The sequence below is a fragment of the Varanus komodoensis genome, unplaced genomic scaffold (genome assembly GCF_004798865.1).
Source record: "Varanus komodoensis strain SLA01 unplaced genomic scaffold, ASM479886v1 scaffold3, whole genome shotgun sequence".
Taxonomy (NCBI): Eukaryota; Metazoa; Chordata; class Lepidosauria; order Squamata; family Varanidae; genus Varanus; species Varanus komodoensis.
In genome coordinates, this window is record NW_025335761.1 from 12,713,251 (window position 1) to 12,726,301 (window position 13,051).

Consider the following 13,051-nt stretch of genomic DNA (forward strand, 5'->3'; position numbering starts at 1 on the left):
TTGCGCTGTGACAAAGAAGGACCTGTTTTGTATTTTAGTAGATTAATCTTGATTTAACCCTATTAGGAGACACAATCTCCTATAGAGCTTATCAATAGCGACACCTTAAACAGGGATTGAAAACTGATAGACAATCAAGACCATGTCCTTAGAGTAGGACTTAAATGCCGTTGGTGACCGGTAAGGAGGGAAGCTGCCGCATTCTTCACTGGACCCAGCTTCTAAATACTAGATTTTAATGATCAGTGCTCATGGTCAGAACAGATGAATGGGGCAATTGTTTATCTTGCTATGACATAAAATGAAGGATATAGGGCTAGCAAAAATGTGAAAATAATCTCTAAAGTGTCTTCTGGAGACTCAACAGTTAACAGCTAAAAGCTGAGCAGGAAGGGACATCAAACTGCTTTCTGGATACATTCCAGACCAAAGGACAATGAAGAGACTGGCAAAATAATGTGGATACATCCACTGTGGTGATAAAAGCCTAGACATCAATATTAAACAAATTCCCTCACAATTCTTCTTTCATACATTTATTCCTTGTACAAACATGCCTGGATGACTAGTATAAAAAACTGGAATGAAACAAAATGTCACAAAAGGAATGTACTCTGACATTGTTTCCTTGATATATCTGAACCTCCCAAGTGGAAAATGACTGCCAATGAGGACTCTGTACTCCACAGAAGCAACGAGGAATATCAGAACAAAGCACTGGACACCTTAGTACATTCAAGTTCCGTGTGTCCTGAATTCACTAAATGAACAGCCAAGAGCCAAATCAGTTGGTGACGCGAATTCAGCTGGATCTGACTCTTCCTTCGGTGTGCCTCAGTCTCTCGTCAGCTCCAGGTATAGAAGTAGACAGAGGCAGTTCAGTTTCTACATTCACTTTGCCAGCGCATAGAAGAGACTGAGGAAGTTCCATTTTGCTTGTGCCACATGACAGGAGCACATGAGCACGAATGCATCTACCGTCACACACATGTTTCAGGTGCAGAAGGGGCATGCTGCACCTCGTTGCTCTTCCAGCTGCGGCAGCAAGGAAGGGGTTACAGGCCTGAATGGAGGTGTTGGGGCAGAGCTCAGGAGTCCTAGGTGAGTGAATGTGGAGAGTGTAATTATAAGAGAGTATGAGGTGTGGGGAGGAAGCGAGGGCAAAGGAAGAGAAATTGGGCTGTTTTCAGTGACTTCATCTAGCACGAGGATGGCAAAGACCAGCAAATATTTGGATTACATGTAGATGATCCCAAATTAATCCTATGTTTACTGACTATAGAAGTCACAGATCTATGGTGATAAATTTGGAGAAGAATGAGATTACCTTCAGGTTCAGAAGTCATAACTGTGACTATATGTGATACTAGATTCCAGCACTACTGTGGTATAAAAATTTCTAGTACTTAAAGACAGTTTGAACCAAAGAAGTATCTTTTCCATCTATATTTGACTGCAAAGCTGAAATGTTCTGTAAGCAAAAAAAATTCACCTAAGATTGCAAAGGGCCTTTAAATGATGTTAACAGGTGGCTTTAAACAAATCCTATAAATAAATAAATAAATAAATAAATAAATAAAATGGCAGCTATTCCATAATTTTGGAGCATTCATATCATTCTGATTGTGGGAATAAAGGAAAACACATTTCAGCTAAACAATTTTTGGCATGCCATGTGTGTTTTTCATAAGGCAATCTGCTGCGACATTTAAACATATTGTGTGCATTATTTAAAATATTTCAACCATGCAGAATGTTCTGTACAACATTAGACCCACTTAAAAAATAATCACACAACAGATGGAGAATCTAATGTTAGTATCCCACCTCATGGTGTTGCAACAAATGCATCTTACTCATTTGCTTCCCTGAAATTACATTTAATTAAAGCCAATCATTAAAAGTCATTGTAAAAAGCATGTGCATCACACGTAAGAGGAACATGGATGTGAGCACATTACCACACAATGCCCTTTACAAACCCAGTGCCTCATCTCCAAACTTGCTGGGTAGAACCTTATTTCTCATCAAGTAGATCATTTCTAATCCAGGAAAACCTCCGACCTTTTAGCTCAGTTGCTTCATGCAGCTGGTTTTGTATTTTTCCTTGCTCCACAGGGCCATTGTTGAGTTGTGGTTGAAGATCAGAGTTAACCATCTCCTCCTGAAATGCCTCTTTCTCTTCTGGACCACCAGTGGGGCCCTGGGGGTTCATACTGGCATCTTCAGAAAGCTTAGGGTCTTCTGCAAGCTGACCCACCTCTTTAGTCATTTTTGTCAATGCTCCACCTCGGCTGCTCAGATGCTTCCCCCTGCCCCCAGACTCATACAGTTTGTCTGTAGTTCAGGGACTGATAGAAACACTGCATGGTAAGGGTCATAGTGATTATTTATAGAAAATAATTCCATGGATATTTTCTTAATCAGCTATCCTTGTAGGTCCAGGGGAGGGGGGTGTTAAATGGAGCACTGAGTAGTATACTGTGATATTTGCACCCATAATGGAGTAGGGGAAGTTGAGAAGCAAAGGGAGGTCCTTGTCAATTAGTTTCCCTCTCTCACCAAGACCCAGCTTGCCTCTCACACCTCTAATTTTAACAGTTAGAATTCATCAGCGATTTCATGCAAGGAGAACCACCCTGCTCCCATTTACATGGAGGAGTTTTAAAAAGTTAGAAATGAAAAAGCAGATAAGTAGCTAGTCGGCTCTCTTAAATATGGGTCTTTGTGTTCCTGTTATGTAGAGGCAGAAGATGTGATTCTGTTTGTGTGTGTCTCTTGCCCCCCTTCGGAAGTAACACCGGACGCAGCGACACTCACCGATGGGCACAAAAGGCTGAGAGGCAGGGCTAGGCCGGGACATGCCAACGGAGTTCACGGCATAAATCCTCATCTCATAAACAACTCCTTCAATCATTCTCTTTGCTTCATAAGTCAGATCCTTCAGAAGGTCAAAGTTCAGCCTCATCCACCTGTAGCTCTTCTTCTTTTTCCTTTCTAAAATGTATCCTACAAATTCAACAAAAACAATGTAAGGAAACTAACAGAGGATTTCTTTGCTGCTGCCTCCATCCTACAGTCTCCTGCACCCCACAAGAAGGCTCTCCCGAGGGTCAGGGGATCCTTGGCAACTGTGTCAGATGGGCTTACTAAAAAGGACACACAGTTCTTTAGCAGGAGGCTTCTACACGCTTGCACTGGGTTGGATGCAACCTATTTGCATGCTGCCAAAACCTCAGCACAGGTGCTTTTTTGGCTATTCAACAAAGAGCAAGGTGGGTTATAATTTAATGAGAAAACAAGGAAAGGAAAATCCATCACTGTAATGTCTTTCATCCTCAGTTTTAAGAATAAGCTTGGTCCTTAATTCACACCCAGAGGGCACAGTCAAGGCTTACAAACATTCAAAGCACAGCGCAAGGTGTAGTTGCAATCCTCACTTCGCTTGTGCCTTGCACCCTCCACTTGGTCTCAAAGGCCATTTTGGGCTGTCTAGAGTTAGGGCCCATGAAAGAGAGAGGAAAAGGCTGCATGACTTGGGAATGAGCACAACTCCGCAGCTCCAGCCTCCTCACCTCTTGCTTCCAGCACACCCTTCAAGGCCTAGTTGTGACTAGGTTGGGCAGCTGATGTGGTTCTGGCTGCAAGGGGGTGTGAGGCAGGGGGTCTTTGGAGCTCAAGCACTGACATCAGAGGACCTCAGTGCTCAAACTTTAAAAAAGGATGGCCTCCCATATCACATCAGGAGAAGATCTTAGGGTTGTGCTCTTACAGACGTATCAACCAACCACAGATTCATTAACTTAGCCTACTTTTATACAGTCTGATCCCCGGTGTTTCCTCTAAGGTGTCCCACTATGTTTCATGAGGCCAGTTCCCATGCAGACATGCACAGGATAGTGGCTAAAATAAGCACAGCCTGACACCCGTCTATGAATTCAGTTCAAACACCCAGAGGCTTTTCTGTTCAGAGTCAAGCTGGAACCAACCCATGACCACTGTTTGATCCTGCCTAACATCTATGCAGAAGGCGAAACACTCAGCTGTAGAAATCATGGAAGACAGAGTCAATCCTGTTTTCCAGAAATGTCTACTGGCATCTCAGCTGACTTCAACTGATCCTGGAAAAGCAACTTTCTTCAAAAGGCCCGAAGGGAAGGCCAGTCAGTGTTTATGGATGGGCTCCCAATTTCTAACAGCCATCAGCACCCATCAAGGACAGAGGATCAAGGGCCCAAATTATGTAATAAATCCCAGCATCAGCTCTGTCTTCCTGTTGTGTGTGATCTCCTTTATTGGAGCTGTTAACAAAATCCAGAGTATTAAAGGCTCATTCACCTATGCATCTCTTAAACTAATTTGTGACTTTTCAGTCACCAGCAAGTAGTCATTCCATAATTAAGAAATACATTTGGAATATTAGGAATAGATACATACAGAAACTCATAAGGGTACATTTCAATTTGTCTGGATGCTAAGGTTTTCCTCTAAAGGTAGCCATCTTTTGGCAGAATAATTCCATGCCTAATCAAAGCCAAAAGATGCAGACCTGGAACTTATGAATGAATTTTATAACACTTCCTAAGGTTTGAATGCTGATTTGATTTTTGTGTGATGCAAAAGATGTCTCACTCTGCTCCGTGGGGGTTATGCCCTAGTATCTGTGCTTAGAATTGCAGCCTTATTCCACAGGTGTCAGCAAGAACACCTTTTATGCTGAAATGCAACACCTGTGATGTTATTAAGTGGAAAAGAAGCATGATTAAAAATCCATTGCACTGTAGCCTTTTAATTAAATTTCCAGGTGCAAAATTGGATTCAAGGATGTCAGCTCATATGTTTCATCTAGAAGATTATTGCCTAGAAAAGAGTTTTGCCAAAAACCATTTAGGCTTTACCACAAAATGGTGCTTCCTGCAGGCCTTGGGCACAATTTCACACTTGGACTTTTTCTATATGAGGCTGTTAATTAGATGTTAATCCACTGTGTTTATTTTTGATTTAATCACAGCATGGAACTTCGAGCGCTGCACAAGTACAGCAGGACCCCCATATCTGCAGGGATAGGTTTTGAGCCTTCCAGTGAACGCCTGAACCCATGGATAGTAGTGGACAGGGGTTAGGATGCAGGACCTCTGCAAAAGTGGAAAGAACATGAATATCTATAGGATCATCATGCCCACTGAGAGACAAACCTCATGAGTGGGGCTGACTAGCAGAACTGAGACAAAGACCGTAGCATCCCCAAACAGAGTGCGTAGTTCCCTAGAAATATCTTCAGGTTTTCCCTAGAGATACTCATGGATTTCCCACTTTAATTGGGGTTCTGCATCCCTAACCTCCACAAATGTGGAGGGGTGATTGTCAACCTTGGTTAAGTGAAACTGCAGTAATCCAGATAGCGGATCTGGGATCCTGCTGTATTTCTTTTCTGCTACATAACCTTTAGGTGGCACTGTAGTATAGTGAAACAGTGCAAACATATCTGAAGAAATAGGTCTTCATTTCACTGTAACAATGAAACAATACATTTTCCCTCCTCTAAAAACTTTGTTGAAAATGCTGGTTTGACACAGAAACAAATCTGGAAGATCACAATGTTTTCTAAAAAACCATAAACGACCACGAGTAGAGAATGGATGTAGAAAAGCCCGACAAAAGACAGGATGAAGACCCTTGATTTTAATCATGCCAACAATATATGGAGCAGTGGCCTGATGACAACTTCTTCCTGTCCTCCAGTTTTGGTACTTAATATTCCCATTACTGAACTTGTTGCAGGGTCAATTGTTACAATAGAAGTGATTTCTGCCTCTGCCTTTTGTGAAGTTGAGAGAAATCAGCAAACATTTTTCTCATCATGGCTTTCTACTCTGAGCCTTCCAAAGTAAGCAGAACTCTCTCCCATCTCCTTTGTCACCATTTTTGTGTAATGCAAGATGTCTACTACCTGTCCTTCAATTGGACAGGTAGTGTACACCTTGTCCTTAAAATCGTAAAACAATATATATCATTTTGTGAGCAGACAGGAAATTATTCTCAGGCTTACTAGCTGTTGTTGTTTTTAAGTTGTCTGGTGAGTCTATCACTACATAAATTCTTACCCAGTACTGGTTGTCCTCCATCATACTGAGGAGGTTGCCACTGCACTGTGCAGTTATCTTCACCAACCTCAGTGATTTTGGGAGCTTCAGGTGGGTCAGGTACATCTGGAAAAAGAAAGGGATGTGTATGTTAGGTGCAAGGGTATAACATCCCCTGAAAAGGTGGGTTCTTTTCATCTGCCACTGCCACCACAGACTTAGGAATGTTTTCTAGTTCTTGTAATTGTCCCAGATTTTGGGGGGCTGCTGTGTAGTGTTGTTCTTAATTCTCTCATTCTTTTCCTGTAAATCTACCTTGTCATTTGGTTGGTCCTTGCTTGCACTGTCAAATATTTACAAAGCATGCTAAAAGCAGGCTTAGATTGTTTCATCTAAGAGCTCTTCTGTGGGACCAAGCTAGGCAGACCAACATTGTCTTCTACAAATCTCTTCTTTGTTGATCTGTTTGAGGCCAGCAACATGATGTCTTTGCTAAAACTGCATGGCAGCTTATCTGAGTCTATTCCATCTGAATGAAATCTGACCTTTACTTGGACCCAGCTCTCTGCAGTCAGGATTGGTACTGAAGCATCTGCCAAATAAGTCTAAGCTCAAAGTATGTCCAACTCCATGACAGTCTTTAGCTTTGGATAGATTAAATAAGTGAAGTCTTAGTGGGCCCTTCCAGCCTCATACAGGATAGGAGGAGGTGGAGGAGGCAGAGCGGTTGGAATATCCAGTCTGTCCCAGTTACTTTGAAATCAGAGACTAAGCCACTCTTAGCATCAGCCCATGTGGCTCCATTAGATTTGGGGTAGAGAGTCTTGCCTCAAATTTCTTCTCTGAACAACTTCTGCAAGTGACTATTTTGCTCAAGAAAAAGCAGATGGTCTCAACCAAGGGTGTGTAGGAAGCATGTTGGAAGATACCCTGCCATCTCAGACAAGGGCATGGGAATGGAATTTTCCAGTTATCACCATTTGGTATCTGTTCCTCCTGCATGATTGACTCTGGGCACCTCCATTTCTGTGGTGGTCCTCACATTTGGCTCTTCCAACACCGGTCTTTACATCAACTCTAGTCCTGCCAGTGGTACAAATGCTGGGCTTGTTTCTGATCAAAGTGGCATCGGGTTCAGTACCGTTGATAACTCACATGGTGTACCTTGCTTTATTCTTGGCTCTGCTGATTCCTGATACTGTTGAGCATCAGCACAACCCCTACCTCTGCCCCACATCAGTGGCCCCAGAGTCTATGGACCCAGTGTCATATCCAGATAACTATTATGCCAGGTTATCTTCTTCACTATTCTTGATCGCATCCCCATCTTCCCAAAATGTGGCCCCTGGGGATCAAACTCCATTGTTATTAATGGCTGATGTCCACTTCTTACCAAGCAGGTGATTAGGATAGCTAAATGCTTGGACTTAGATACTGAGTCTCTACTGGCCCTAGTTACGGATCCATTTTTTCCAGGGAGTATAACTGGATCTGGGCATGGCTGTGATGAACCCACTATGGACAGCACTTCTCTGTGTCACTAAGCAATCATGGAACATATTTTTTCCAAAAAAAGGAAGAATTATGTTTTTTCCAAGATGGCGCCTGCAGGGTGGTGTAACCAGTGAGCGGTGCATGGAGGTCTGGGCCAGAATCAAAGGTGACATGGGCTGCAGACCGGAGGTTTCTCACCCCAATCTGAAACAAGGAAAGTACACTTTTTCCTGTGAGCATTGTTCTAAATATATGTAAACTGACTGATTAAGGGTGCGACTGTACACACATTTAGACAGAAGAAAGTCCTGCAGCTCTCAGCAGCCTCCAGCCTTCATGGCTGGCTGGAACATACTGAGAATTATAGGACTTTGTTCTGTCTAAACATGCATCGGATTGCACCCTAATGTAATACTAAAGCTCACATCACTACACAATTTCAGTCAGTTGACAACTCAAATTATTCTTCAGATTTATGCATACCTGAAAACACAGTAGTTATGGGCAACTTTCTATCATTGTTAAAGGACATAAACGTTTATGCAGCATATATTATTGATGTATGATGTTTTTATCAGGTATAATATTACTGTGAAACAATTTCCCCACAAAATAGCAGGTGAAAAGCCTTAAAAGTTAACATTTAGGGGGCACAAAGTTTGCACTGTACTACTTATTATGCTACTGTAAAATAATGGGAATGGTTCCTTTTGAGTAATAAATGGTAATATAATTGAAATCAGTAGAAAGTCAAGTTGTGGTTAAATATGACATATGTTAAAATAAGGTAAGGGGTATTTGGCCAAATTACATTAGGACTGATGGTGAGAGGCTGAAAAATAATCTCAAAATGACCTGAAAAATACCTCAAAGTTACTTTTGTCCTATTTAGTTAAGATTTGTATCTCTAATATTCAAGGGTTTGGTCTTGACTCATTCTAGGTCATAGAATTAGAACTGGTATCAGGAGAGAATGGGCATGCCTAAGGGTTTGGGATGTGCCTCTCTCTTGCTTACCGATAACCTTCACAGTGATATCAGCTGTATCTTCTCCTGCTGGATTCTTTACTGTAACCCTATAGACACCCTCATCTTCCTTCTCAGCACCTTCAATAATGAACACACAGTGATCTGCATACTTCTCCACACGGACTCTGCCTTCCGAATCTGCAATTTGCTGTCAGGAATTAAAACAAAAAGAGAAAAAGAGAGAGCGGGGGGCGGGTTCGCCCGGGTTGTCCAGAGGAAAGCCTGCCCAGCATCTTAAGCAGTTTGGTATGGAGTCCAAGGAGGGGCATCTCAGGGGTATGTTGTGTGAGCAAGCACAACTATGCCGGCACCTGGGTGGGCAATGATGCCCCTATCATCAAACCTTTAAATTAAACCTTGTAGGTAGAAAGAAAATGCAAGGCGTATGGCATTGCCCTGTCTTTGTTGGGAAAATTAGCTCATAAACAAGAGAGGGTGGAATGAAATTAATACAATCTGCTTTGGTGAACAGAGAAGAAGGGTGTGCTTTGACTCTGTTCCTCACGGTCAAATCAAAACCTACGCTGGAGTGAAGAACTTTGCTTAGTTTCCCCTAGATCAGTTAAAACTCTGGAGGCTTGTCCCAGGAAAGAGGGGTGAGACTTCTGGGGTGCAGCATGAAACTAAGGGGTGGCAGATAGGCTCCTGAAGTCCCCTTCCACCAGCCCAGATCTGTGCACAGTGAATGCTCCTTGAAAGTGGATGCCGACTGATCCACACCAGATGTGTCAGGATGATGGCACACTTTGTTGCTTTATCAGTAAGGGATGGGAAAGAGTTTCTGTTTTTGCTGTTATGCTCCGCCTTAGAAAGGGATCAGGCATGCTCCTTTTTGAATGCTGATGCAGCATCACTGCTGCTTGGCAGACCCTTGCAGATAGCAGCAGGATGTATGCGCATGCCTCTGTGGGACAGGTGGGTGGCGCTTGTTCAGAGGCCCTTTAGAGGCAGCGTATGTTTAGAAGGGGTGTTCAAACTCAAAACATCTGTGAAAAGCTTTACTGTAGATGCATGTGAATGGGGTTTGAAGAAACAACTTATAATCACATTTTAAAAGGAAATAGCTATGTATCATTACAGCACAGGTGAATTTTCCCATTTCTTCCCAGCTCAGAGTGCTTTACAGGATCTTGATATTTGTTCAGAGTCAGAATGACTCTGCCTGAGTATTTGAAGAATGAAGAACTTGCCTGGTTCTCATTACTCGAGGCTCCACACATGTCTGCAGGTTCTGTAGATTTGGATTTGTCATTCATTAGCACCAGCTCCTTGTTCTGGAGAGACACAGAAAGAATTATATTGTACTGAACAAAACGGAAGAAGCAGAATCAGCCTTGGAGATTCTAGGCAGCTGTCTGCCACAGTATTTTTTAAAGGGCAGCGGTTGGGCAGTAGTGAGGTTGGAGGTAATTTTTCCTTGGCAACACCTTGGAATACATAGGTGAGTGCTCAAGAGCAGCAGCAGGTAAAAGATGGAGGCCTTGAAGCACCTGGCAGTGAGCAAGAACTGCTTCACCGAAATCCCAGGGGTTATGTTCTGAAAAGGGAAGCTGCCAGGCCTCGGGATCAAGTCCTCCAACATGCTTCAGACCCAACTTGTTTTACTTTCTGTTAAGGCCAAAGCACTGCAAAAAATGTTTCTCCACTTCTTTACTACATTGAAAAGAATCATTTCCATACTGATGTCCTAAGGAGAAGTGGGCCAAATGGATCCCTGGCCTTTCTGGGGGTGTGAGGACTAATTGTGAATTGCCTGGGCCCCAGAGGGTGAGCAGAACCCTACTGAATGGCATAGGTAGGGGAAGAGGTTAACAGTAGCATGGAGACCCATCAGGCCTCAGTAGTGAAGCAGGTGGCTGGATGACGGTCTGTGACTGGCCCAAAGTCACCCAGTGAACTTTGTGGCTGAGTGGGGATGAGAACCGCAGTCTCCCAGATCTCCAGTCCAACGTTCTAACCACTATTAGAAGGGTACTTTAAATGTAGCCAGGGCATTGAGGCAATTAGCCCACTATTGGCTATTCCGAGTTGTATTCCCAGCCGTAGCACTAGCCTCCAGGTGCTGAATTTGGGGCACTGTAGGTGTGAACCTGGTGTTCTTCCGGGGAACTGTGGCCCCGTCCCTTCAGGAGGATTTTTGGAAAGGGGAACTCAATCTGATGGCACCCTAGAAATGTTATAACATGCCAAAAAGGTACTCACAGTAAACTGGAATAAAGGAATAATCATTTAAGAAAAGCCTCATGGGAATTGGAAAATAAAAGCTGGATCTACAGTACAGAATTAAATCAGGAAGAAATGCCTTTTAAATGCCCCACTGTTTAGTTATATACTAATGCTGAGCACATTTCCTTGATGACTAGCAGCATGTTGTTGTGGAAAAGGATAATATATTTTTAAAATAAAAATGATAAAATATATTTGCCGCCATGCACATGCCTCACTGGCAGCCCCTGAACTCTAAGAAGTTTTAAACCTAAGAAAAGGGATGCTTGACTGCAGCATACTTGTGGGGGGGGGTCCCTTCCTGCCATGCGGGCCTGGGAGCCTATTTGTCACTGCCCCCATCACCTGCCACTTCCTGGGCTGCCCTTCAGCCCTGAGATCCAGCCAGGCCCACAACTAGGTGCCGCAACAACAGTGTGGTGCTGCTGCGATCAAAGGGCAGTGGAGCTTTCTACACCGTCTTTGACCAGTTATCTTTCCTGACTGGGCCGCAGCTACACCAAGCATTCACTACAGCGCTATATCAGCAGAGTAACTCCTGACACTGCTCATTTTCAGTCTCTTGGGTGCTGGCCCTCTCCTTCTGTTCGGGGTTGATCCTGCCAGCTTTATGCCAGCTCTCCACCCTCTTGTGCTTCAGTTGCTGGGTATGCCATCAGGTGCATGCTCACTTGGCATGGTCCTTCCTCCCCTCCAGGGAAGTGTGGGGGTGGGGGAGAGGAAGCCCCCCACCCCACTGGGGCTTGGCAAAGTGGGGCAGCAACTCATGGGTTCTTCAGGGGCTTTTCTGCCTTTCCAGGACTTTTCTCTCTGACATGTAAATGCCCCTCCTCTCTCCTACTTCCGCTTCCTTAAAAAATAAAGCTCATAGTTAGAGTTGGGGCTGCAGAACTGGACTAGCTGTTACCATTGCTGAATGAAAGTGGAAACTACCTTTTTAAAACCAAGCAGTAGTTTGTCTCTTGGGCAGTGGAAAAATTACAACCCCCTAGTTCTCCCAACACTGTGCACAAATAGCACCTCTCTGATTGCTTGAACAGTAACAGAAATGTAGTTGATGTGAAAACCAGTGGCTGATGGGGTTACTTCATGACCCCCCCCCCACCCACTAGCACTCTGGCATCATTGTATAGCCACTGAGCATTGCTAGTCCTCAGTGAGCTGTTTTTAGGTCCCCTTTAGAGAGTTGTCCCCACCACCCCAACCGGCCATCTTTTGTATTTCTGCAAACCTTGGTCCTTGCTAGTTTGCTGATACCTCCCTCTTCTGTATGGCTTGTATCATTTTGGCTACATAAGCACGAGCAGCCTGAGTGTCAAACTGCCCAGGCAGCCTGCAGGCTATTGGACAGTATAGAAATGTAATAAATAAAAATTAAAAAAATAGACAGAATGGTCTTCAACACACTCAGAACAAGACATATTGGAGCAATTTGCAATGGGTTAGTTTGAATTTCTGTGAAATGATCTGCAGATTCTGCAGCAGACCAGTGCAATTCCATGAACTCACAGACTTAAAAAAAATATTTTGGTTGGTTATGTGCAAATTCACACTTGCACACAGCTGGAACAAATTCTTATACATTCCTAACTAAATAAATAATTTGACTGTGTCCACGAGCAGATCACGGAACAAAAGACACCTGACAATCTGCAAAACCCAGACAGAACTGATTTAACAAAGTCTATACATCCTTACTAAGAACTAAGCTATGTTGCTTTAGGATTTATTTCCAGATGAGTGTGTCTTCTTAGATAGTTAAACAGAAAGCCTCCTCATTGTTTTAATTTAGAAAAAAATAATATAATATTTTTAGGTGCAGAATTTTTTAAAATCAAGTAAGAATTTTGAAATAAATCATGTAAGAGCAAAAGCACCAAGTCAGCTTGGACACGGCAGCATTTTTCAGGTTGTGTTACCTTGCTTACTTTCTGCCAGATCACGGTGGGCACTGGATCTCCTGATATGGGTACATCAAGTCTCAGCTTGTTTCCTGCCACCACAATAATGGTGTCAGGAGTCTGGCCCATGCAGTCCAGGTGGATTTTGGGTGGTTCTGCAGCAAAAGCATAGAAAAGTGGCATTTTCCAACATATCTGAGAATTAGTCTAAAATGGGGAGACTTTTACATAGCTTCTATTTCAGGGGGTTGTAGAATAATAAACACTGCCCTTACCTTGCCTAGGCACGAAGTCAATCTTAATTTCTAGAAGAAAACA

General features: G+C 43.2%; 1 protein-coding gene across 3 annotated transcripts in view; it reads right to left on the minus strand.

The window, feature by feature from the left end:
* The window catches only part of MYBPC3 (myosin binding protein C3), a 90,073-nt gene that overhangs the window by 17,248 nt on the left and 59,774 nt on the right, over positions 1-13,051 (minus strand). For 2 of the 3 annotated variants that reach the window (XM_044436233.1, XM_044436235.1), the window contains exons 20-25: positions 13,009-13,038; positions 12,752-12,888; positions 9,797-9,880; positions 8,595-8,754; positions 6,105-6,209; positions 2,821-3,009 (exon numbers count right to left, since the gene is read on the minus strand). In XM_044436233.1, the coding sequence (XP_044292168.1) occupies positions 2,821-3,009; positions 6,105-6,209; positions 8,595-8,754; positions 9,797-9,880; positions 12,752-12,888; positions 13,009-13,038 (705 nt within the window). The remainder of the gene's footprint in view (positions 1-2,820; positions 3,010-6,104; positions 6,210-8,594; positions 8,755-9,796; positions 9,881-12,751; positions 12,889-13,008; positions 13,039-13,051) is intronic. The other variant, XM_044436234.1, reaches the window with a different exon arrangement.